Raw genomic sequence first — 22932 nt, 5'->3', positions numbered from 1 at the left:
TCTGACTGTAATCTGATCTTCAGACAGCCGTTAAAAATACAGGAAGTGTCTGAACTCGTCTGTACATAAAAGTACAGGAAGTGTCTGAACTCGTCTGTACATAAATGTACAGGAAGTGTCTGTACATATCAACTTCACTGCGGTTCCTTTTCAACTTTTCGTTCACGGCACACCCAGATTTTCCCAGAATGCATTTTATTCTTTAGCTTTTAGGACAAAACTGGAAGCACATATTTCATTCTTTTAAGGATTAAAATAAAAATAGTTATTGATAAATTTTGTTTAATACATTTTGGGGGATTGTTGATAAAATGGAGAAAATGGAAAAGATTTAGAAATGTATCATATTTCTGTTTGCTTTAATCAAATTGAGGATTTCGAGGTTATGTCACACCAAATGTTGATTTTTCTCCTGCGAACATGTCTGTCACAGCGCTTCGAGTTTCTCTTTTATCTTTCCCCCACCTCCATCAGCTATACAGTCGGTACGGAAAGTATTCAGACCCCTTTCAATTTTTCACTCTTTGTTTCATTGCAGCCATTTGCTAAAATCAAAAAAGTTCATTTTATTTCTCATTAATGTACACTCAGCACCCCATCTTGACAGAAAAAAACAGAAATGTAGAAATTTGTGCAAATTTATTAAAAAAGAAAAACTGAAATATCACATGGTCATAAGTATTCAGACCCTTTGCTGTGACACTCATATTTAACTCACATGCTGTCCATTTCTTCTGATCCTCCTTGAGATGGTTCTACTCCTTCATTGGAGTCCAGCTGTGTTTAATTAAACTGATTGGACTTGATTAGGAAAGGCACACACCTGTCTATATAAGACCTTACAGCTCACAGTGCATGTCAGAGCAAATGAGAATCATGAGGTTGAAGGAACTGTCCAAGGAGCTCAGAGACAGAATTGTGGCAAGACACAGATCTGGCCAAGGTTACAACATAATGTCTGCAGCACTCAAGGTTCCTAAGAGCACAGTGGCCTCCATAATCCTTAAATGGAAGAAGTTTGGGACGACCAGAACTCTTCCTAAGACCTGGCCGTCCAGCCAAACTGAGCAATCGTGGGAGAAGAGCCTTGGTGAGAGAGGTAAAGAAGAACCCAAAGATCACTGTGGCTGAGCTCCAGAGATGCAGTAGGGAGATGGGAGAAAGTTCCACAAAGTCAACTATCACTGCAGCCCTCCACCAGTTGGGGCTTTATGGCAGAGTGGCCCGACAGAAGCCTCTCCTCAGTGCAAGACATATGAAAGCCCGCATAGAGTTTGTCAAAAAACACATGAAGGACTCCCAGACTATGAGAAATAAGATTCTCTGGTCTGATGAGACCAAGATTGAACTTTTTGGCGTTAATTCTAAGCGGTATGTGTGGAGAAAACCAGGCACTGCTCATCACCTGCCCAATACAATCCCAACAGTGAAACATGGTGGTGGCAGCATCATGCTATGGGGGTGTTTTTCAGCTGCAGGGACAGGACGACTGGTTGCAATTGAAGGAAAGATGAATGCGGCCAAGTACAGAGATATCCTGGAAGAAAACCTCTTCCAGAGTGCTCTGGACCTCAGACTGGGCCGAAGGTTCACCTTCCAACAAGACAATGACCCTAAGCACACAGCTAAAATAACAAAGGAGTGGCTTCGGAACAACTCTGTGACCATTCTTGACTGGCCCAGCCAGAGCCCTGACCTAAACCCAATTGAGCATCTCTGGAGAGACCTGAAAATGGCTGTTCACCAACGTTCACCATCCAACCTGACGGAACTGGAGAGGATCTGCAAGGAAGAATAGCAGAGGATCCCCAAATCCAGGTGTGAAAAGCTTGTTGCATCATTCCCAAGAAGACTCATGGCTGTACTAGCTCAAAAGGGTGCTTCTACTCAATACTGAGCAAAGGGTCTGAATACTTATGACCATATGATATTTCAGTTTTTCTTTTTCAATAAATTTGCACAAATTTCTACATTTCTGTTTTTTTCTGTCAAGATGGGGTGCTGAGTGTACATTAATGAGAAATAAAATGAACTTTTTTGACTTTCGCAAATGGCTGCAATGAAACAAAGAGTGAAAAATGTAAAGGGGTCTGAATACTTTCCGTACCCACTGTATATTGCCATTCTCACTATCATAATCAATATGTGGCCCTTGCACTGGAACTTCTAATGGTGTGCTACAAGGCAAAGCTGTACAGAAGAGCAATCAATACGTGGAAGTGTTAGCATGATATCAGAATATAATTCTTAGAGTTTCCTCCAAGTAGAACAGATTTTACAAGTCATACAAAAATCTTTAGTTTTATAAAAAAAAAAAAAGTTCCAGCCAGAGAGTTGCAGTGATGTCTTGAACATTTTTTGTTTTTTTAATCACAAAATTACTACAAACATTTCTTCAAATTTTTATAATTAAATGTGTTTCGTTTAAAATATTTCTTTTACAGACGGTACTTTTTTTCTTTTATGTCACTGATAAAATAATGTCATTTTTCTTTGGAGTTATAAGCAGTGAAACAGATTTTACACTGAGATATTTTATTGTCTTGGTAGGATCCTTCCATGTGACCGGAGCTGAACTTTGGTTTACCGCCATCTTTTTGACTGTGAGGTAATAAAACCACCATACCGTCCTGCTGATGTCGCATTTAGAGTCCCGAGGATTTGTCATAAACCGATGCAAAAGTCAGCTTACTCCCAGCCAGAAAATCCGTTTTCTATTCTTTTCGCTTCGGCCCACCGATTGCTGCGAATGCATTTAAAAAATGTAAACACAATTTTCCCTCAGGGAACATTGGTTATATGCATAACCTCCAGATTTAAAACTGGACCATGAAACTCTAACACTGGTTTATAGTATGACATCATCTAAACTCTTGTTGTAACTGTAGATATGAAGGTAAAACCATCATCCCACTTCCTTGTTATTTTTTTCTCTAAATGAAAATAATATAAATCCTGTCCATAATGACAGCTCCTCACTTTTTAACAGTGTGACTGTAATAATAATGTAACTGTAGCTGTAGATCACTGTGTTTCTAGGATTCTTCATTGTAGAACTCAACAGCTTTAACAAACTGCACATATTCTAAAGTTTCATGTTGTTGCAGTGTCAACCAGCAGAGCTCAGAGGCCCTCAGTAGTCAGTCTGTCCCTCAGCCTCAGGCACATCCAGAATTTATGGTGAAAACGGTTAATATTCAACTTTTAACCGTCATATTGACTTAACAGAAGAATATATTTTCATTTATGGAATGAAAACAATCAGAGACCATCTTATTAGATCCACTGAGTAAAAGAACCAGGATTTTAAAAAAAAAAGTAATATTTTCAATGGTAAATATGTCAACATTATCACTGTACACTAAAATGCATTGCTTGATAACTACCATCAGTTATTAACTACTTTTTGATCTTGGCAGGAAGGGACTATGTCAACATCTAAAGTGACTCTTGTCAGAATTTTGGATGATTTGGGAATCGAAGAGTTTAAAAAATTCAAATGGAACCTGCAGCAGAAAGAAATCCTGCAAGGCTTACCTGCAATCGCAAAGTGTCCATTGGAAAATGCACGGATAGAGGAAACTGTGGATCTGATGGTGAAGACCTACAACCTAAGTACTGTTAAAGTGATCACAATCATTTTAAAGGAGATAAAAAGGAATGATCTAGTGGAGGATTTATCAAAATCCACTTTGACACTTAGAGGTAAGTCATGGCAAGAAGTATAAAGTGGATGTAACAAAGAACAACATTGTCTTGATTCATGTTCAATAATTGATGTGGATAACAATCTGTTCATCTGGACCTAAAGTTTGTTGGGAGAAGCATTTAATCACTTCTTGAAGACACTTCTTCAGTCTGAGCTGATGGAAAGTATCCCCGAGCTTATCGACAAATCAGTTGCATAACAGTGAAGCTGGTGATATAGTGACCATTAATTACAGTGGCTATGTGTACTATGTGTCCCTCTAGCTGAAGCCATGGAGGTATATGTTTGAAATCACAGCATAATCCCACCCTAAGCAGTAGGAACATCCTGCAGGAGTGAGCTGGAAGCAGGCTGGTTCACAAGCTTGAGGATAGCAGGCTGGAGACCAGAAGGCTAAAGGCTAGCTGACTAAGGACGAAGAGTGAGCTTTAGGCCCCACGCTAGGCTTCATTTGGAAGTTACCTGATTGATCTATAAAGGCCTTCAAACTACTCCTGAGGTTAACAGTCTCAACATAAAATGTAGCCTTGCCAGGTACCCAACTTAACCAGAGTAGAGAAGACATTGCCCTCTCCACAAGGGTGATAGCAGCTGTTTCACACCCCCCTCAGCTCCTTCATGCAAAGACTGGTATCGACCGGGTCCAAATTGTGTCAGATAATACTATTACAGTTTCAAGGGAAAGAACCCAGATTTACAACACTGAGGGAGGTGTGAAGCAAATGGAGGAACGTTACTCAAAAAGAATGGTCAAAATCACAAGGGCCCCTGGTGGGTGGAGAGAGTGATACAGGAAAGAAACGGAATAAGTGAAAGGCAGAAAGACCGAAACTGTGACAGCAGGTTGTTAATTTGAGTCATCATGGGTACTGATTAGATCTTAACTACCTGTTACGTACGTGCTGGATGGTGGCATGATACCTAAAAAGTTCAAGGCATCGACTAACAGCCCTGATTACTCACTGTTGTTATTATACAAATCATGTCTCGCCTCCTCTGTGTCCAGTTGTAAGTACAATATTTGCATGTGACGTGAGGCTTCGGAGAGCCCCATCATTGTCAGCCAATCAAATGTTAGCATGCCTAAAGGGTAGCCTTAGAGATGTAGCCCGTAGTAGTGCACATCAGAGTTGATCTAGTGTAACTTCACTCCAGGGATAATGTAAACGAGTTTCTTCAAATCTTGGGAGGGACAATTTTGTCCTCCAGAACTACCGATTGGGACCTGTCCCTATCATCCATATCTGCAAACCTACGTCCTTGGTCCAGATGAACTGATTGGATTTTCCGAGGAATGTCAAGAGCTACACATTACAAAGACTTTAAATATAACCAAAAATTTGCTTTGTGGCTAATGTCTCTCGCTCACAAATAGACGTGTATCTTGTGTTTCACCTTGGCTTGTCCAACAAACTACCAAACAAACATCCACTACAGACAAAAAAAAAACATTCCCACATGACTACTCTTTTCCTGCTTTTGTTGCTTCTACTGGTTACAATGTCCACACTTGAACACTGAGGTCAAAGATACTGTAAATATACTGCTTAATTATGTTTACATTTTCTCTGTAACTATGTCAAACAAGTTCTGGTTTCAACGGACAATTTAGACTCCATAGACGCATGAATTAGACAACCAATATGTTGGTTTGTTGTCGAGGGAAGTTACTCACTACCCTACTCAATCTAGTTGTCAAATTCAACTCAATTCAGTTTTATTTGTAATTGCAATTCAATAATTCCCACATGAGCAAGGGACAAGGAAAGAAAAAAACTCCCCTTAAACAGGAAGAAACCTGAAACAGAAACATTTACTGACTCGCATACACTCTAAAAACTCAATTGATTTAATCTTTGTTTGATTTATTCAGAGTTTCCTGCCGAGTGCCTAAGTGCACTAAAGAAAAACCTCAAGAAGTTCCAGCATGTGAATGAGGTGATTTCTAAAGGACGAAGGCGAACCCTTGTGGATGAGATCTACACAGAGCTGTCCATCACGGAGGGAGAGACTGCAGAAGTCTCTGGCCTCGGCTCTGAGTCTGTGTTTTTTTTGGGTTTTTTTGGAGGATTTCCTGCAAGCCTGCAGCGTCTATACCTGTCTTCCACAATACTCTGCCAGAAAAATAGCCCTCTGCTCCATCCACTCACCTGGGTTCCTCTCTCGTCCACTGCCCAGTGAGTGGCAGACTCCACTCACCTGCAACCTGCCACTCCTGGAGCTACTGCACTCACCTCTCTGGACTCCAGATCCTCCAAACCTCCGGCTTGACCTGCCAGCCGTCTCTCACCTGCCAACCTCTGGTCCTAGGACTCACCGGACATTCTGTTCCCCTCACCTTTTGGACAATTTTCACATCACAACCTCTTTTAACAATAAATCTGGTTCACCTTCATCCTGTGTTGTGCTCTTTGGTCCATTTTGCTATCGCCCACATAACAGCTTGAGGATTCAACTCTGTGCAGGTATCATAAAATTCTGAAATTGTCAGCTTGGATTCTGCTTATTACTGCTTCTGTCTATATTTAACTTTGTGTTCTCTCTTCTGCAGTTTGTTCTTTTTCCTCTCTGTACTCTCTCTCTCCCTGTACCTTTCTACAGGTATCTCTGGAGATGCGTGTCTTTGGGATGCGATTAATGGCAACACCGGCAGTTCATTGCCTCGGACATTTATGCTGTTCTTCTCTCCTCCCACCGGTCGAGGCAGATGGCTGCCCACCTCTGAGCCTGGTTCTTTCTGAGGTTTCTTCCTGTTAAAAGGGAGTTTTACCTTTTAGACGCACACATGGGATCTGTTGAGAGACTAGGCAGGGGTCGGAGTCAGGGATGCCAAGCACTATAGGAGGAGATGGAGACTGAAGTTAGTCTCAACAACGTTAAAAACACTGAGGATATCTCAGGCTGGAATGCAGTAGCACTAACTGCAGTGCAAATGACCTGGAAGTATGGAGATGGCAGATCTGAGTATATGTGCAGGTCTCGATTATTGTGATGAGGTGCTGCTGGTGGCTCTGCCCCTGACTCTGGCACACCTGGGAGCTACTCTGAGGGAGACCGGAGGTTACTGCAGGTCAGATGATGCACCAAACACACAGCATTGTGTCACATTTATGGTGTAACATCTACTGTATATTCCCATATGCAGCCCATATGTTTACCTATGTGAAACCTTTGTGCATTGCCATGTGACTTTTGTGGGTTTACAAGTGTTACATCAAACAAAAGATGATAAAAAAAAAATTGTTTTATATAAATCTAGTTTTTTTCCCCCAAACATGCAATACAAATGTATTTACAAAACTGTCAATAAAAAGCATCAAATGACCCATAATTTAAATTAAGTGGGCAAAAAAAATCAGTCTGCTTCAGTTTCCCTTTGTCAAGGCTCTGTCTTATCTTTCTGATATTCCCCTTTTTTCCCATGACAGTGTGGTGTACTGCTTTTACATGGGTTCTGTATAAATTGATATCAATATTGCTGAACCTTTGTGTTTTTCAGATCTCATATTTCCACAAATGTTAAAAATGTGTTGTGGAAAATTTGCACTATTTGTGACGCATTACATGCGATATGTTTTGCACGTGCGTGAGGTGCTATCACATATTCAACAGGTGGAAAACTTTCCCACATATTTCCCCCCATGGCATCGTATGTTGCAACATGTGTTTTATGTGGAAAACATGGGAAAACTGTGTTTTTTTTTTCTGTACAGGAAACTAGATATTGACACGGGATCCCTGTACAAGACAAGACCCCGAGATGGTGGCTGAACATGGTTGATGCAAAATTCCAACAAATTAATAACTAATCAAACTCAGTAGACCCATATGATGCGTAGTAAACCTGAGGAATATTGACATCGTATCATATTCCTATATCCATGAAGCCCTGCCTCAAATCTTACCCCGCTAAACACCTCCCACATCCACATGATTGACAGTTGTCGATCACAACCTGTCCCCTCCTTCTGTTACATCTATCATTTTAAAGGCTCATTCCTCCCTGTGTGATCTCTGTTGACTCCACCTGATCCCCCAATTCCACACACCGGGATGGACTGCAGTACGTACGGTAAGACACAGACTCCTCTTTCTGTTCAGTGTACATTTTAATCAAAATAAAATTCAATTTAACCTAGATGGTCATTCTACTAAATATTTAACATGACAGAAGGTTTTTTTTAGATGGTTTTGTAACATTTCTAACCAGCATATAAGCAGTAAGTTGACATTTTCAACACTATGTAGTTGATATAAGAGCCTTTAAAGTGTTTATTTATGTAATTAATGTAAGGTTAATGTTATTACGCAGCAATGCAGCATCTATAACTGGTGTAGCCAATAAACAGATAATGATGATTGATAAATAACATATTATAACCACTTAAGTCCTTGATGTGTTTTTCACATTTCAAAATGTTCATTGTGAAGACATAAGTTAGAGAAGCTTCTCTTAAAGAAAATGTGTGCAATTGCTGCACATGCTGATATTGACTGGCCTCATTCTTGGACGACTTTATAACCATTTTCTCGGCGACCTTAATGTACTGGCTAAGTCATTATAATGATCGTATGTACATCTGATATGTCTGCTGAGATACTTAACATATTGAAATGGAGTTCGTACTGTAAATAGTGCCCTGTTATAACAACGATGGGCTGAATGGGCATTATATAGATTTATTATATAAGTAATAACAGCTCATACATGGTACATGTCATCAGAATGACTTAATTTAGAAATGTCAGTGGAGTTGCATTAAAGGTGTAGGAATAAATCTCATTACTCGTCATGTTTACCAGGGATCGCGTTATGAATATGCTCAATGTTTATGGTTTGCTATTTGAATGCCAAGAAACGACATAAAATACGTCAGCGGTACATAAACGGTTTATAAGTTACAGGTGAGCAAAAAAAATAAGAAAGACAAGAGAAATAACTGTGGCCTCTACACTGCAATTATAATAGCTCACAGTAATATAAAATATGATGTTACATTGAATATATGTAATGAAACAATACAACTGTGATAGATTTCATTCATCATCTTCTAATACAGAGGTGGTAAATATTTAACTACAGGATATACAGCTGTTGACAAATTTATCTATAAATAATAACACAATATTTGTATCTCTCATTTTAATGTGTTCAGTAAATTCTACTTATATTCTAATCACGGGATTCAAATAAAATGTTAGAGCGTGTGAGCAAAAGTATATTTGTGAGTGTTAAGAGTGACGTTGTCATGAATGCATGCATAAATATACTTCTTCGTCTGTGGTAATGAAATTAAATTAACTGCCTCATGAATTAGAGCTGCAACAATTTGTCAAGCAATCCATTAGTTGATCTGTAGATTGAGGGAAAATGAATCAGCAAATACTGCTACTGCAAAAGAGAAACCCTTGTGGTCTCTGTTTTCTCAAATGTGAGGTTTTGATGCTCATTATTGTCGTACATGATCATAAATGAATATCTGTGGTATGTCTCTGTTAATGAGGCGCTAAAGGATGTGAAGATGTTGCCTTGATCTGTGGGGAATTATAAAATTTGGCATTTCTCTGGGGTTTTATAGAAAAAAATAAAACAACAACAAAAACACGATTAACAAGGAATAAAACAGGTTAATAGGTTAATAAGAATGAAAATAAAGGTTATTAGAATGCCCTAACATGAATGTCTTGATGTTTTACATCTGTCCCAGAGCTTGACACCCTGGAGGTCCCTCCTCTCACCCCGACCAGTAAGGAGGTCCTCAGCCAAGCGGTGAAAGCCAGTTTCGCTGGCTTCACCGAGGAGAGAATCAGCCGTCACTTCCCACAGGGTGCGGTCTGAGTTACATTTAGTCATGAAAAACTGATAGGAGCTTTTATTAGAACATATTGCTGGTTTACATTAAAAACTGTACATTTATGAGTATCTACATATGTCTAGATCCCACCTTGTGGTCTGAGTGGGAGGTGAACCACTGGCTAGACTGGTGCCAGGCTGAGTTTGGCCTCCACTGCCTGGGCTCAGACCTGAGAGGTCTGCAGGGCAACGAGCTGTGCGGTCTGAACCGAGAGGCTTTCCTGGACCTGATGTCTGACTGCACTGCAGGAGAGATCCTGTGGGAGCACCTGGACACCATGAGGAGAGGTGACGGCACTTGTCAATGAAAAGTTCTGGACGAACCTTCTAACTATTGTTGGCAGTGTAGAACAACACCGAAGACTTCAAAACTCTCAAGATATGGATGTATGTAGGAAAACAAAAAAATAAACAAAGCAAAAATAGGTTTTAAAACGTGATTCTTCAAAGTTTACTTTGATAACTGCGTTGCACTTATTTTATTCTCTTCATGAGGTCGTCATCAGGAGCTTTTCCAACTGTCTAGAGGGAGTTCCCACATACTGTATTCACTTGGTGGGAACCACACGTACAGATAACATAACGTAAGACGCAGCAGCTGGAACCCAAAATCTCGCACACACATCAGACCAAAGTCCAAACTTCCTCTGCTCTGATGTCTATTTTCTTGTGTTCCTTGGTCCCAGCAGTTTTCTTCTTCTTCTCCTCCCTCAGTACTGGTTTATTTACAGAAATTTGACTCTGAAGGCTTGATTCACAGACTCCTCCTACCAGTTAATGGTGAGATGAGTCTGCTGCTTGAATTGTGGAAGAATTAATGTGGGCTCTAATCTGAGCTGCTGTTAATTGGGGATTTCTGAGGCTTGTAAGTCCCATGAACTTCTCCTGTGCAGCAGAGGGAATCCTTCCTCGGTGGGGCCTTATGAGAGCCAGTCTCCTCACGGCTTTTCATGACTTTTACAACTGCAATTGAAAAACACTTTTTTAACATCTGGGTCGTACTTTGAAATCAACTTGAATATTTCCAAAGGTTTCCTCTACTATGGTGCTAATTCAGGGCCCTCCTCCCCATAAACTGATTGTGGATTCACTAATGTTTGCAGAGGAATCAGGTACCTGCTCCTCCAATATCTTAATGGCCATTTGTTTTGCCGTTGGTATGTTAACGTTCCTTGTCAAGGCCACTCGTGCCAAAGCTACAACAACATTCGTGATCACTGGCAAAGTGGCAGCGAGTTTATTCCTAGAAAACCTATTTGGTGACCGGTGGTAGATTTCAGGTGGCAACGCCATTTTAAAGCAGATTTAAAAATACAAAGAGTTTTGATTGGACCGTCCTCTGTGTTTTACAGGAGTATTAAATCACAACTAATATCACATAAATGGACTGATTTAATGCAGCGATAAGGAACGCAAACCACATATCAAATCATTTTAGTAATAGCAGATTTATTACAAAAACAAAAAGCAGATATTTGACTGGATGAGTTTTGGCAACTGATGCTGATGCTGGAAGAAATTCCAATAATGAATTTAATAAGATTCACCTGTTATCTAAAAAACAGTCCAGGTGATGACCTCATGACGCTGGTTATGATATTGACCTTAGTAGGCAAAGCTGCCATCAAGACAAACATAGCTTCTTTGAAGAATTAAGGTTTACACTTCTTTATTTAAAACATAATTTCACATGTGCTAATTCATAGTTTCGATGGCTCAGTTTTTGTCAACATAAAAGATGTATGCTAACTTTAGACCGGTGATCAGATCTGATCTTCCGGTTCTAAGAAAAATAAATACGAGAGGACCTTTCAAAAAATCAGGAGGTCATTCAACAACACTTACAAGATTATGAAAGTTTTTTGAGAATACTCAAACACAAGCAATCATCCAAATAAAACACAGCACTGTCTGGTCATTTTCTGAAACCTAATATATCATCATCACACTTCTTTTTTTTTTATTCAAAAACACTAAAAACAAGGAAACACAATTAACACATATTATAAATTCTACTAATTGGTTCCTTCTGTAAAAATAGTGTAGTTCACAGTTCAACTTTGGCTGTGCTGCCATTTTTTGAGCTGTGTTGTTCAAAAGAAGCCAAAAAGATGTTTGCTTTCCAAGAAACAGATTAAGAATCTTTTGTGCTGTCAAATGACCTTTCCAATTATTTCTTTTTTTTGTCAGTCACTCTAATGTCAGGTCATCAATGAGGGACAAACTATGGTTCTAAACAAACATGCACTGTATTTCTCTGAAAGTCTCTTTTTCAACAACACATTATCATTTGAATTTCATTCTCCAGAGAATGAATATGACTGCAGTTCTTCATTACCCACCTTTGTGATACCGTCCTACTGCCAGCTTCAAGTCATCAAAGGTAATAATGTAAACATATGCTGTCTCCAAAGCTTTAACTATTGCTCTTAATCATAGCTATTACATGTAGTTATAACTGCGTAACATTGTTATTTTATTGTCTACGTTTCCTCAGAAAACTACTCGGACCACGTTCAGGAGCCTCCAGACAAACACAGTTACCATGTGCAGTACCATCCCAGTGAGAGCTCGGACCTGCACACTCTGGACACGCTAACAGTCCAACATCGAGGCCACAATCTGGTAAAAGCAGAACATCCCAGCAGCAACATCAGCGGTGCTGCTCTGCTGCAGGAGACCGGAGGGAGTGGAGGTGAGAAGATGATGTTCGAGCCAGATTAGTTGAATCATTGCTTTGGTTCTGAACTTGATACTGTTTGGGTCGAGTCACGTACCGGGATGAGACTTCAGTTTCAAAAACAGCAGGCCTCACACTGGAGCCCCTCCTAAACAAATTAGTTGGCATGTACGAATAATAAAAAAGAAGTCTGACTGTGTACTTATTAGACTTAATGATTTTAATGCATCATCATTATCATGGCTGTTGAAAATTCTGGATTCTGATTGGTTTGAATATGTGGATTAATGCTTAGTAATTATTGGACAGTTTGACCTACCATAAAAATGAATGCAGTAGTTTTAAACAGACAACTAAAACTGAGCTTTCATTAAAGATGCTGGAGAAGATGTGAATGTCTGAGGCCAAAGTAAAAAGAGAAAAGAACAGACTTTAAAGTGGAGCCAAATAACATCAGCTACAGAGAAGCTCATACCCTTATTTTTTACTTAGTCATAATGAAACTTGAGTTTAGGTATGAAGCAAATTAACTAAATTAAAAATATATCATAATATATAAATGAATATCATCGTCATCATGGCTTTTTATCGACATAGTAGAGCTCAGCAAATTTCAAATAAAGTCATCAGTTTTGGGGAAAATGCTCTCACTCTAACAGCTTTATCTCAATGCAGATGTCTGTCCTGTATCCTCCTCTCCTGCATCCAACAGTAGGTCTGCTGTAGGTCAGAATATTGTCCCATCTCAGATCCCCATGTTTGAAACATGGCCACCTCTCCTGCCATTGTATATTTACATTAGAAAGGTATGTTAACACCTAACTAATAATTCTAAATGTAACAAATTCTGGTAATTATTATGTATTCTAAAATGATAACTCCGCTCTGCAATTACTCTTGGCAATGAAGACTTTTATTAGCCTCTCTCAGCTCCTTGTTTCATTTTTTAATTTTATTTCCAGCTGCAGGCAGCTGTTACTGGAGAGATAACATGGAGTGTACTGGAGAATTTAAAGAGAGGTTATTTTCTCAGGAGCTCCTGGAGACCAAAAACAGACTTAAAATAAGAGTGAATATTGGATATTCAACCGGTTGATGCAGATATGACACCAAATAAATGCTGACTTTGCTCAGTTTCTGTATAAAATGGCAAGTTAAGACATTAGCCATCAGCCTGCAACAGTTTTACCAACTTGTTTAAAATCAAATATGCTGCTAAAGAATGGTTAAAATGAAGTATGGGAATGTTTAAACACATTTCTTTCTATTCATCTGACCGATACCAATCAGTCTCATTCCCGTGTTCATCTCATGTGTACTTCCAGAAACAGACTCAGAGGAGTTTGCTCACAGTGACGACTCCGACATTGTGGGCTCTCTGTCTTGGACTGCTCCGCTCCACGACATAGAGCCAGTAATGGAAGAGAACATGTCTGAAGATGCCTTCACTTTACCGCACCATCACAGGAGCTTCAAAGAATATATAGGTAACAAAACAGATCTGGGCAGAGCGGTGATACCAGCGGCCATCCTCGCCGGTTACACAGGTGATTACAGCGAGAAGGTATTGGGATTTATGTCAGTTGTAGATCCGTCCAGAAGGGATTCATGCTGACTCTTTCCACCGTGTTTCAATAGGTAGTGGTCCCATTCAGCTGTGGCAGTTTTTGCTGGAGCTTTTGACAGATCGCAACTGTCAGTCGTGTATCAGCTGGACGGGAGATGGGTGGGAGTTCAAGTTAACAGACCCTGACGAGGTAAATGACGTGGAGTTACTGTAAGTGCTATTTTACCACTATTAAAAGGTGCTCATGACAACATCCTGGTGGATTCTGACTTAGCGCCAGAAAGTGCAAAAGTTCTGGCAAAAACAAGCCAACATTGATGTATCGCATTTGGCAAAGTCTGTCAAAGTCTTAACAATTAAAAGCTAAACATCAATGGAGATTTCTTGGATCCAGCCCCTAGTGGCCCTCGGTGGTATTGCACTTTAAGGAATTGGCTTCTTCTTTCAGACCCGGAAGCTACATCCACAGCAAATTACTGGAGTGGAAAATCTTGGAGATAAACAAAACAGATTGAAAAAGTTCAATTAGGAAGTTACTACACATATGACCTGACAGCATGTGTTCAGAGATTCTCTTTGGTGGAGTAATATTTCGGTGTTCATTCGCTGAGTGTTGAGGAGCATGATTCAATGCTACTCCTTTGGTTTGCTGTACAGCTTTGTTGCCATATTAGCATTTCCCAGCATGCCATAGTTATTTCTTTGTAACTTTTGAGAATAAAGGAGTCACATTAAATCTAAGTGAAGGGCAGAAATTATATTTACTTTCGTTAAAACATGCTGTTTTGCTAAGCACTGTGAAAAAGTTCACATTAAAACAACTTAAAAGTAAAAGTTGAATTTTACTCTCTGTGGGAGTTCAAGTTGACTCCTGAAAAGAATTACTTTCACTGTGCTTGAGAGTGTATTCAATGGTCTCACACGGACGCTTAAATTGAGTGGATTTGAACTCAGAGTTTATTCTAAAAACTAGTGTTTGCTGTTTCCATTTTTAGATACAGTCTATGTTTTATACACTGCCAGCTAACAAGAAAAAGCATGGAAGTAATCCGGTTTTGGAGTTGTAGCTTTTGAGCTCGACTGATATTACCACTGCTTTCAATCTTTGTTCCCAACCAGCAAACAAAATGTTCCCCTCATCAAAAACATGAACCGCTTTAAACATTTGTTTTTGAGCGTGACTGAGACGGTCAAGTCCTCATTCCTCTCAATCTCTACAAGAGATGAGTGTTGCTGGCAGATTAAGACGAAGTGAGAGGCGTAAGAGGCCTGTCACTACCTGGTCTTCAGTTATCGGCCTCCGGTGTTCACATGTAGGTTTGTTTCCAGGTAGCTCTGCTGTGGGGTCGGAGGAAGAACAAACCCAAGATGAACTACGAGAAGCTGAGTCGCGGCCTGCGTTACTACTACGACAAGAACATCATCCGCAAAACGGCTGGCAAACGCTACGTCTACCGCTTTGTCTGCAACCTGCAGGGCCTGCTGGGATATGAGCCCGGGGAGCTGCACGCCATGTTGGATATCAACAAGAAGAGTCACTAATGAATCCACAAACATTGGCAGAGGGATAAACACCTTTTTAAGGACTCTTTAGTACATAAGACCTGAATGTGCGAGGCCCAGGAGTGTGTGTTGGTGTATTTACATGTGTGAAAGAACAACTGGTAAAACGTAGCACTTTATTTTGTTGTGACTGTCGAACAATAAAACTCACAGCATTTGTCTACTTTAGTTGATGTAATTTATTCCTGTGACATTAACAGTCATCCATTTGTATCTCTAATATTACAATTACTTTGTTGGGGACAATGCTGTCAAACAAAAATGACTAGGAATTATGGATAAAATCTGAAAAAAAAGTTATACAATATGTGATGATTTAATCATCAGTAAAGTAAATGAGCTCAGAAATGGCAATCAGTGGAAAGTTTTATCGATCTGGCAAAAGTCTAATGCAGACACGCGCTGTGAATGTCCACCGTCTACAGGAATTAACAACTCGCGAGACTCTTCTGGTTAATTTCTGGCATCGGCTCGTTTCAATTAAGCTTGTATTAAATATCTTCAACTGAGTTACTCTGAGAACTTTGCTCCTTCCGGACGAGACTCTGCTTCTACTGGTTTGTTTTCCTTTTTTTCCATCGGCTCACAGCTCGCTCCTTCCTCTTTAAAATATCTTCACTCAGCTGACCGCTTTCAGTGAGAACATAGCGCAAGACTGAATGCTTATTTCGATGTGGACTGTCTGCATAAATCACCCAGCTTCCCACCGTCAGTTTATTTAATAAAACTATTAAACCATATTTTTTGCCAAAAAAATGAACACTGTAAATGGGCACAAGTAAGAGCAAGAAAGTGAGAAAATTAGCAAAACGAGGCTTAAAGGTAAAATTGAAAATTGCTGAAAAGAAAGAGTGAATAACATTTTATGAAGAAAAGTATTAAAACTATTAACTGAGGCCTAAACTGAATTAAAACTATTTGACAAAAAAGAAATTAGAAAAATGTGCAGCATATGAAGAACAAAGGGAAAAAATTATGATTCAGAGGGTGAAGAATTAGATATGCACAGAGAGGGAAACAGTACAACAATGAAGGAAGAAAAAATTGAAATGATGAGAAAAAAGGGAAAAAAGAACGAAAATTCCAGTTTTGGTGAAACGTGGTGCGATGATGTTGGCTCAGATAAGCTGTAGGAGAAAACATGGTTTATTCACATACCGTTGAGTCAGCGGTAGCTTCATTTACATTTACCCCAGATTGACAGCGTAAAAATAAGAATCTGTTTTCGAAAAGAAATGGCTGATTGCTGATGTGATTTTATCCGTGAGAGAACAAAGGGACAGAAACAGAGCGAGAGCAAACAGAGGATTACTTCCACCACTTACCCTCCCGAGGCCTGAAGCGCCGCTGTGGGGGGAGGGAGTGGGTTTGCGGCTGAGTTTAATCACTAGTCAGGACGGAGCCGATGTCTTTTCAGGGCTGGAGAATTCGACAATAACCGTGACATTTATACCAGATTCCCCAGAGAGCTGTGAGTAACAGATGTAACAAAACTGAACAACTGAAAAGAGCGATCCAAGACATCTTGTTCTGTTAGTTCCATGTTCAACCTCGCTATTGCTTATCTGGCCATTATCAGATCTGATGGCTGTGGAAGAAGAGTACTGAGACCACAATTTGTGCTGTGTGGTGCAATTTATCTCAATAATACAGTATTTTTTACAGCAAGTAGTTTCGACCCAGAGATCTGATTGGTCAACTGTACATTTGGAACGTGTTTAAATCCCCATGACAACACACCCTGTTCATCACAACAAATATCACTCCGCCTACTCAATGGCAATATGTGGCAAAATGTGACCCATTTGGCGAAATCGGGACTCTTTTGGTAATTTTTGGTCACTCCGAGCATCCGTACCGTAACACCACAGATAGTCGTGCACTTAAAATCCTAGCGACGGCTAGCTTGACCGGTTTAGTTTTATGAAAACTATATGAAACAGTGCTAAAATCTTAAAAACACAAGTCCATCGATATCTTTTTTTTTTTAGCAGATATCTTAGTAATAAGAAGATTGAGCTAGCTGAGCAGTTTAGTGTTTCTATGTGCTGTCGTTATTCAGTTTGAGAAACCATCTCTAGAAAGCAATAAAATGGACCAGAAATCATCTCTGTTGCTAGGCTTGTTGCTAAGGGTCAGATTAATTCCTGGAGTAGTAAACATCGCATACATTACATAGGAGTCTACTGACGTGACTGATTTTCTTCCAGTTCTTAGCCATACCCGATGTGTTGCCTTGGAAACGGAGATTGCACGATCAAAAGTTTTATATTTTGAGAGCAAATGGCCCCACAATATGAATACATTTTTAATACATATTTTATTTAGTTGGTAACTTGGGCACGGGTCTCCAACACGTAGATTGCCATCTACCAGTAGAACATGATCCGGTTCTGAGTTGATTGTGGAAGGTTCAAAAAATATGTATATAAATTTGATTAACCAAAGTCTCTTGGTAAATCTATTGAATCAAATTCACTCACCAAAGTTCGCAGCAATTTTTCACGGGACTTCAAACCAAGGAGGTGAATGAGCTGAAAACAGCACTTAACTAAGTGGCTAAAGCGATGCAGTGTGATGAGTCGGTTGACTCCAGCGATACAGCCCGGCTGCAACTTCAGAATAAGACTTGACAGATGAACATTTAAACGACTCAATTAGAGTGAACTTAATCTTGTTGATTCCATTTAGTGCCAGCCATCTCAGTAACACTAAAAAAGATTGAATGCTGAAAACAAAAATGTGAACGACAGATAGAGGGAATGTGAAAGGAAGTGATGTGGTGATATGACAGAAAATAAAATTAAGTTAGTAATAAACATTGTTTCGTCTTCTAAGGCCGATGTGAGTAATTTGAGCTTTTTCAATTGAAAAAAGGTAAAGAAATGCATTCAGAAAAAAACATCCTGATGCTGTTGAATTTAAGCTGCTGTGATACAAAATGCGCGTTAAGACTGTCAATTTGTTATTGTCACATAAGAAAAGATTATTGAGCTAGTTTGGTGGAGCTCAGCTATGTGAATAGATGTTACTAAACACGAGTAGCAATCAGAGGAAAAAAAAAAAAAAGGTTGGAGACCCCTTATTTACATGAAGCAACACTCGTGGGACTGACAGGAGCCATTCTTAAATCCACAGGCACAGAAAATAATCCCCTGTTGGATTACGAATCGATAAATAATAAAGCCTTGTGCCGTATCACAGATGTTGAATTAGACTGCTTGATTTATCTGCAGGAGCTGACTATTGCAGTCCCCCACTCACAGCCTACTTCACATATGCACTGAAGTGAAAGGCAGGGAGGGATGGCTGAGCGAGAGTGAATACATCAATTAGGTTCCATTAGTCCAACCACCACCAGCTGATCTCTGTTGAAACACCTTCTGACAGGGATTCTGGTAAAATGGAAGCATGATCCTTTAGTACCTCAGTACCTTATGTGGTTAGTTTCCCACTGGGAAGAATTATTTGGACTCTTTGTCAGTGTTCATGACATGCCACTTATTCACAGTGGGACCTATTTTAATAAAGGAGGAAAGAGTAATACTCCCGGTCTGTTTTGTCCTTTTTATTTAATTTTTCTCACCAGCAACCTCTGACTAGATATCATAGAATTCAGATTGCAAAACTTGCAGCTTGGGGAATGATTGCTTTTAGCCATCTGTTTATGTGATGTTTTACATGCTTTATGATCTGGATAGTGCATCACCAGGCAGCGCCCCCAACACGCCCCTTTTGAGGACATGCCTCAAAATTATTGTAAGTCGCTTTGGATAAAAGCATCAGCGAAATGTAAAGCAATAAAGCCTGTCTCTGTGGTGCAATCGGCCAGCGCGTTCAACTGTTATTCGAAAGGATGGTGGTTCAAGCCCACCCAGGGACGTTTTCAGGGTTGTGAAGTGTTTTCTTTGACTGCTTAAAACAATTATTGAAAAGTTAAGCAACGACTACTTGTTTAATGAGTCAAAAATCTCTGTAAATGTTTGAATTATTTCTTTATAATCAAGGAAGAATGGATATTTATAGGATAAATGAATTCAACAAACATTTACTCACCACTACATGAGGTCAATATTTTAAAGATAATTGTCATGAAAAATAATCTCATGATGCGGATAATGCATCAACACGTCATGCACACTAAAAACTCTTAATGTTTAAATCTGTCTCTTTGGTGTTATCGGACACTGCATTCGACTGTTCATCGAAAGGATGGTGGTTCGAGCCCACCCAGGGACTTTTTCAAGGTTGTGAAGTGATTTCCTTGCCTGCTGAAAACAATTAGTGAAAAGTTAAGCAATGACTACGTGTTTATTGAGTCAAAAATCTTTGTAAATGTTTGAATTATTTCTTTATAATCAAGGAAGAATGGATATTTATAGGATAAATGAATTTAACAAACATTACCTCACCAGTACATGAAGTCAATATTTTAAAGGTAATTGTCAGGAAAAATAATCTCATGATGCGGATAATGCATCACCACGCCACGCCAACAAAAAACTCTTAATGTTTACATCTGTCTCTGTGGCGCAATTGGCCAGCGCGTTCGACTGTTAATCGAAAGGATGGTGGTTCGAGCCCACCCAGGGACGTTTTCAGGGTTGTGAAGTGGTTTCTTTGACTACTGACAATGATTAGTGAAAAGTTGACCAACAACTCCATGTTTGACAAGTCAAAAATGTCTTTAAATGTTTGAAATTGTATCATCTGTACAAGGAAGAATAGATATTTCGGATAAATAAATTCAACAAACATTTCCTCACCATTACACGAAGTCAAGATTTTAAAGTTAATTGTCGTAAAAAATAATCTCATGATGCGGATAATGCATCACCACGCCACGACCACAAAAAACTCTTAATGTTCACATCTGTCTCTGTGGCGCAATTGGCCAGCGCGTTCGACTGTTAATCGAAAGGATGGTGGTTCGAGCCCACCCAGGGACGTTTTCAGGGTTGTGAAGTGGTTTCTTTGACTACTGACAATGATTAGTGAAAAGTTGACCAACAACTCCTTTTTTAAGAAGTCATAAATGTTTGAAATTTTTCTTTCTAATCAAGGAAGAATGGATATTTATAGCATAAATAAATTCAACAAACATGTCCTCACCAGTACATGAAGTCAATATTTTAAAGGTAATTGTCATGAAAAATAATCTCATGATGTGGATAATGCATCACCACGCCACGCCAGCAAAAAATCTCTTAATGTTTACATCTGTCTCTGTGGCGCAATTGGCCAGCGCGTTCGACTGTTAATCGAAAGGATGGTGGTTCGAGTCCACCCAGGGACGTTTTCAGGGTTGTGAAGTGGTTTCTTTGACTACTGACAATGATTAGTGAAAAGTTGACCAACAACTCCATGTTTGACAAGTCAAAAATGTCTTTAAATGTTTGAAATTGTACTGTCTGAACAATTAAGAATGGATATTTGTAGAATAAATAAATTCAACAAACAATTCCTCACAGTTACATGAAGTCAATATTTTAAAGGTAATTGTCAGGAAAAATAATCTCATGATGCGGATAATGCATCACCACGCCACGACCACAAAAAACTCTTAATGTTCACATCTGTCTCTGTGGCGCAATTGGCCAGCGCGTTCGACTGTTAATCGAAAGGATGGTGGTTCGAGCCCACCCAGGGACGTTTTCAGGGTTGTGAAGTGGTTTCTTTGACTACTGACAATGATTAGTGAAAAGTTGACCAACAACTCCTTTTTTAAGAAGTCATAAATGTTTGAAATTTTTCTTTCTAATCAAGGAAGAATGGATATTTATAGCATAAATAAATTCAACAAACATGTCCTCACCAGTACATGAAGTCAATATTTTAAAGGTAATTGTCATGAAAAATAATCTCATGATGTGGATAATGCATCACCACGCCACGCCAGCAAAAAATCTCTTAATGTTTACATCTGTCTCTGTGGCGCAATTGGCCAGCGCGTTCGACTGTTAATCGAAAGGATGGTGGTTCGAGTCCACCCAGGGACGTTTTCAGGGTTGTGAAGTGGTTTCTTTGACTACTGACAATGATTAGTGAAAAGTTGACCAACAACTCCATGTTTGACAAGTCAAAAATGTCTTTAAATGTTTGAAATTGTACTGTCTGAACAATTAAGAATGGATATTTGTAGAATAAATAAATTCAACAAACAATTCCTCACAGTTACATGAAGTCAATATTTTAAAGGTAATTGTCAGGAAAAATAATCTCATGATGCGGATAATGCATCACCACGCCACGACCACAAAAAACTCTTAATGTTCACATCTGTCTCTGTGGCGCAATTGGCCAGCGCGTTCGACTGTTAATCGAAAGGATGGTGGTTCGAGCCCACCCAGGGACGTTTTCAGGGTTGTGAAGTGGTTTCTTTGACTACTGACAATGATTAGTGAAAAGTTGACCAACAACTCCTTTTTTAAGAAGTCATAAATGTTTGAAATTTTTCTTTCTAATCAAGGAAGAATGGATATTTATAGCATAAATAAATTCAACAAACATGTCCTCACCAGTACATGAAGTCAATATTTTAAAGGTAATTGTCATGAAAAATAATCTCATGATGCGGATAATGCATCACCACACCACGACCACAAAAAACTCTTAATGTTCACATCTGTCTCTGTGGCGCAATTGGCCAGCGCGTTCGACTGTTAATCGAAAGGATGGTGGTTTGAGCCCACCCAGGGACGTTTTCAGGGTTGTGAAGTGTTTTCTTTGACTGCTTAAAACAATTATTGAAAAGTTAAGCACCGACTCGTTATGAGTCAAAAATCTCTGTAAATGTTTGAATTATTTCTTTATAATCAAGGAAGAATGGATATTTATAGGATAAATGAATTTAACAAACATTACCTCACCAGTACATGAAGTCAATATTTTAAAGGTAATTGTCATGAAAAATAATCTCATGATGCGGATAATGCATCACCACGCCACACCCACAAAAAGCTCTTAATATTTTCATCTGTCTCTGTGGCGCAATTGGCCAGCGCGTTCGACTGTTAATCGAAAGGATGGTAGTTCGAGCCCACCCAGTCATGATGTTTGGCTGTCCCTTGTGCCAAGGTGGTGAGCACTTCTAGGAAATTAACCTTGTTTTGAGTGGTTGACGATCGACAAGTGGGGGCTCTCAGGCTTGTGTGAGGTGTATCTCGGTCTGGTTTAGGTTGTTGAATTTTGGGACTGCTGAGCCCAGAACACATCATCAGTAATGTTCCCTTGTGTCATTGGGTGTTTCGGCCTTTCAACACTATACCCCAAAGTCGGCCAGCTGCAGGATGATCAGCCCTCAGCTTGTGTGCCGTGCCCAACTGTCTCGAAATTGACAACATTGAGAATGGTAGACGACTGAATGGTTAGCAGGTGGGGGTTCTGAAGTGGGTTATGCTGAATTAGTTGGAACCCAGCATTGGTCATTCCGCTTAATCCAAATCCACTGGCTGCTTCTATCAGCCGCCTCTGAGACGGTCTGCCGCAGAGCCTGACCGTGGCTTCCCAGCTCTTTCAACAGTCTGATGGTTGAAGAAGCCACAAATCCTCTGCATCCC

At 39.6% G+C, this 22932-nt stretch overlaps 1 protein-coding gene and 8 non-coding genes across 9 annotated transcripts; all 9 read left to right on the top strand.

Annotated features, from left to right (window-relative positions):
- The first annotated feature begins 6660 nt into the window (after positions 1-6660).
- Positions 6661-15352, top strand: LOC138203809 (protein C-ets-1-like). Its single transcript, XM_069158802.1, has 7 exons — positions 6661-6769; positions 9418-9537; positions 9648-9851; positions 12061-12258; positions 13569-13790; positions 13882-14000; positions 15140-15352. The coding sequence occupies exons 1-7, from the start codon at positions 6661-6663 to the stop codon at positions 15350-15352; spliced, it is 1185 nt and encodes a 394-aa protein (XP_069014903.1).
- A 3830-nt stretch (positions 15353-19182) lies between these two features.
- On the top strand, positions 19183-19256 carry trnan-guu (transfer RNA asparagine (anticodon GUU)). The gene has a single exon. It is a non-coding gene; the product is annotated as a tRNA-Asn (tRNA).
- Positions 19257-19894: 638 nt separating this feature from the next.
- On the top strand, positions 19895-19968 carry trnan-guu (transfer RNA asparagine (anticodon GUU)). The gene has a single exon. It is a non-coding gene; the product is annotated as a tRNA-Asn (tRNA).
- A 280-nt stretch (positions 19969-20248) lies between these two features.
- trnan-guu (transfer RNA asparagine (anticodon GUU)) lies at positions 20249-20322 on the top strand. The gene has a single exon. It is a non-coding gene; the product is annotated as a tRNA-Asn (tRNA).
- Positions 20323-20595: 273 nt separating this feature from the next.
- On the top strand, positions 20596-20669 carry trnan-guu (transfer RNA asparagine (anticodon GUU)). The gene has a single exon. It is a non-coding gene; the product is annotated as a tRNA-Asn (tRNA).
- Positions 20670-20951: 282 nt separating this feature from the next.
- On the top strand, positions 20952-21025 carry trnan-guu (transfer RNA asparagine (anticodon GUU)). The gene has a single exon. It is a non-coding gene; the product is annotated as a tRNA-Asn (tRNA).
- A 273-nt stretch (positions 21026-21298) lies between these two features.
- Positions 21299-21372, top strand: trnan-guu (transfer RNA asparagine (anticodon GUU)). Its single transcript has one exon. It is a non-coding gene; the product is annotated as a tRNA-Asn (tRNA).
- Positions 21373-21654: 282 nt separating this feature from the next.
- On the top strand, positions 21655-21728 carry trnan-guu (transfer RNA asparagine (anticodon GUU)). Its single transcript has one exon. It is a non-coding gene; the product is annotated as a tRNA-Asn (tRNA).
- A 272-nt stretch (positions 21729-22000) lies between these two features.
- Positions 22001-22074, top strand: trnan-guu (transfer RNA asparagine (anticodon GUU)). The gene has a single exon. It is a non-coding gene; the product is annotated as a tRNA-Asn (tRNA).
- Positions 22075-22932: the final 858 nt, after the last annotated feature.

This window comes from Embiotoca jacksoni, unplaced genomic scaffold (assembly GCF_022577435.1).
Source record: "Embiotoca jacksoni isolate LCO1_2020_lvr unplaced genomic scaffold, fEmbJac1.0.p SCAF_24, whole genome shotgun sequence".
In the NCBI taxonomy this organism is placed as follows: Eukaryota; Metazoa; Chordata; class Actinopteri; family Embiotocidae; genus Embiotoca; species Embiotoca jacksoni.
Note: the sequence above shows the minus strand (reverse complement) of the source record. Positions and strands in the feature narration are given on the sequence as shown.

What these genes read in the sequence shown, in the direction of transcription:
- LOC138203809 (XM_069158802.1), top strand. Translation starts at nt 6,661, where the DNA reads ATGGCAGATCTGAGTATATGTGCAGGTCTCGATTATTGTGATGAGGTG. An exon ending in CCTGGACACCATGAGGAGAG is followed by an intron (nt 9,852 to 12,060) that starts GTGACGGCACTT and finishes ACGTTTCCTCAG; the next exon opens with AAAACTACTCGGACCACGTT. An exon ending in AGTTAACAGACCCTGACGAG is followed by an intron (nt 14,001 to 15,139) that starts GTAAATGACGTG and finishes GTTTGTTTCCAG; the next exon opens with GTAGCTCTGCTGTGGGGTCG.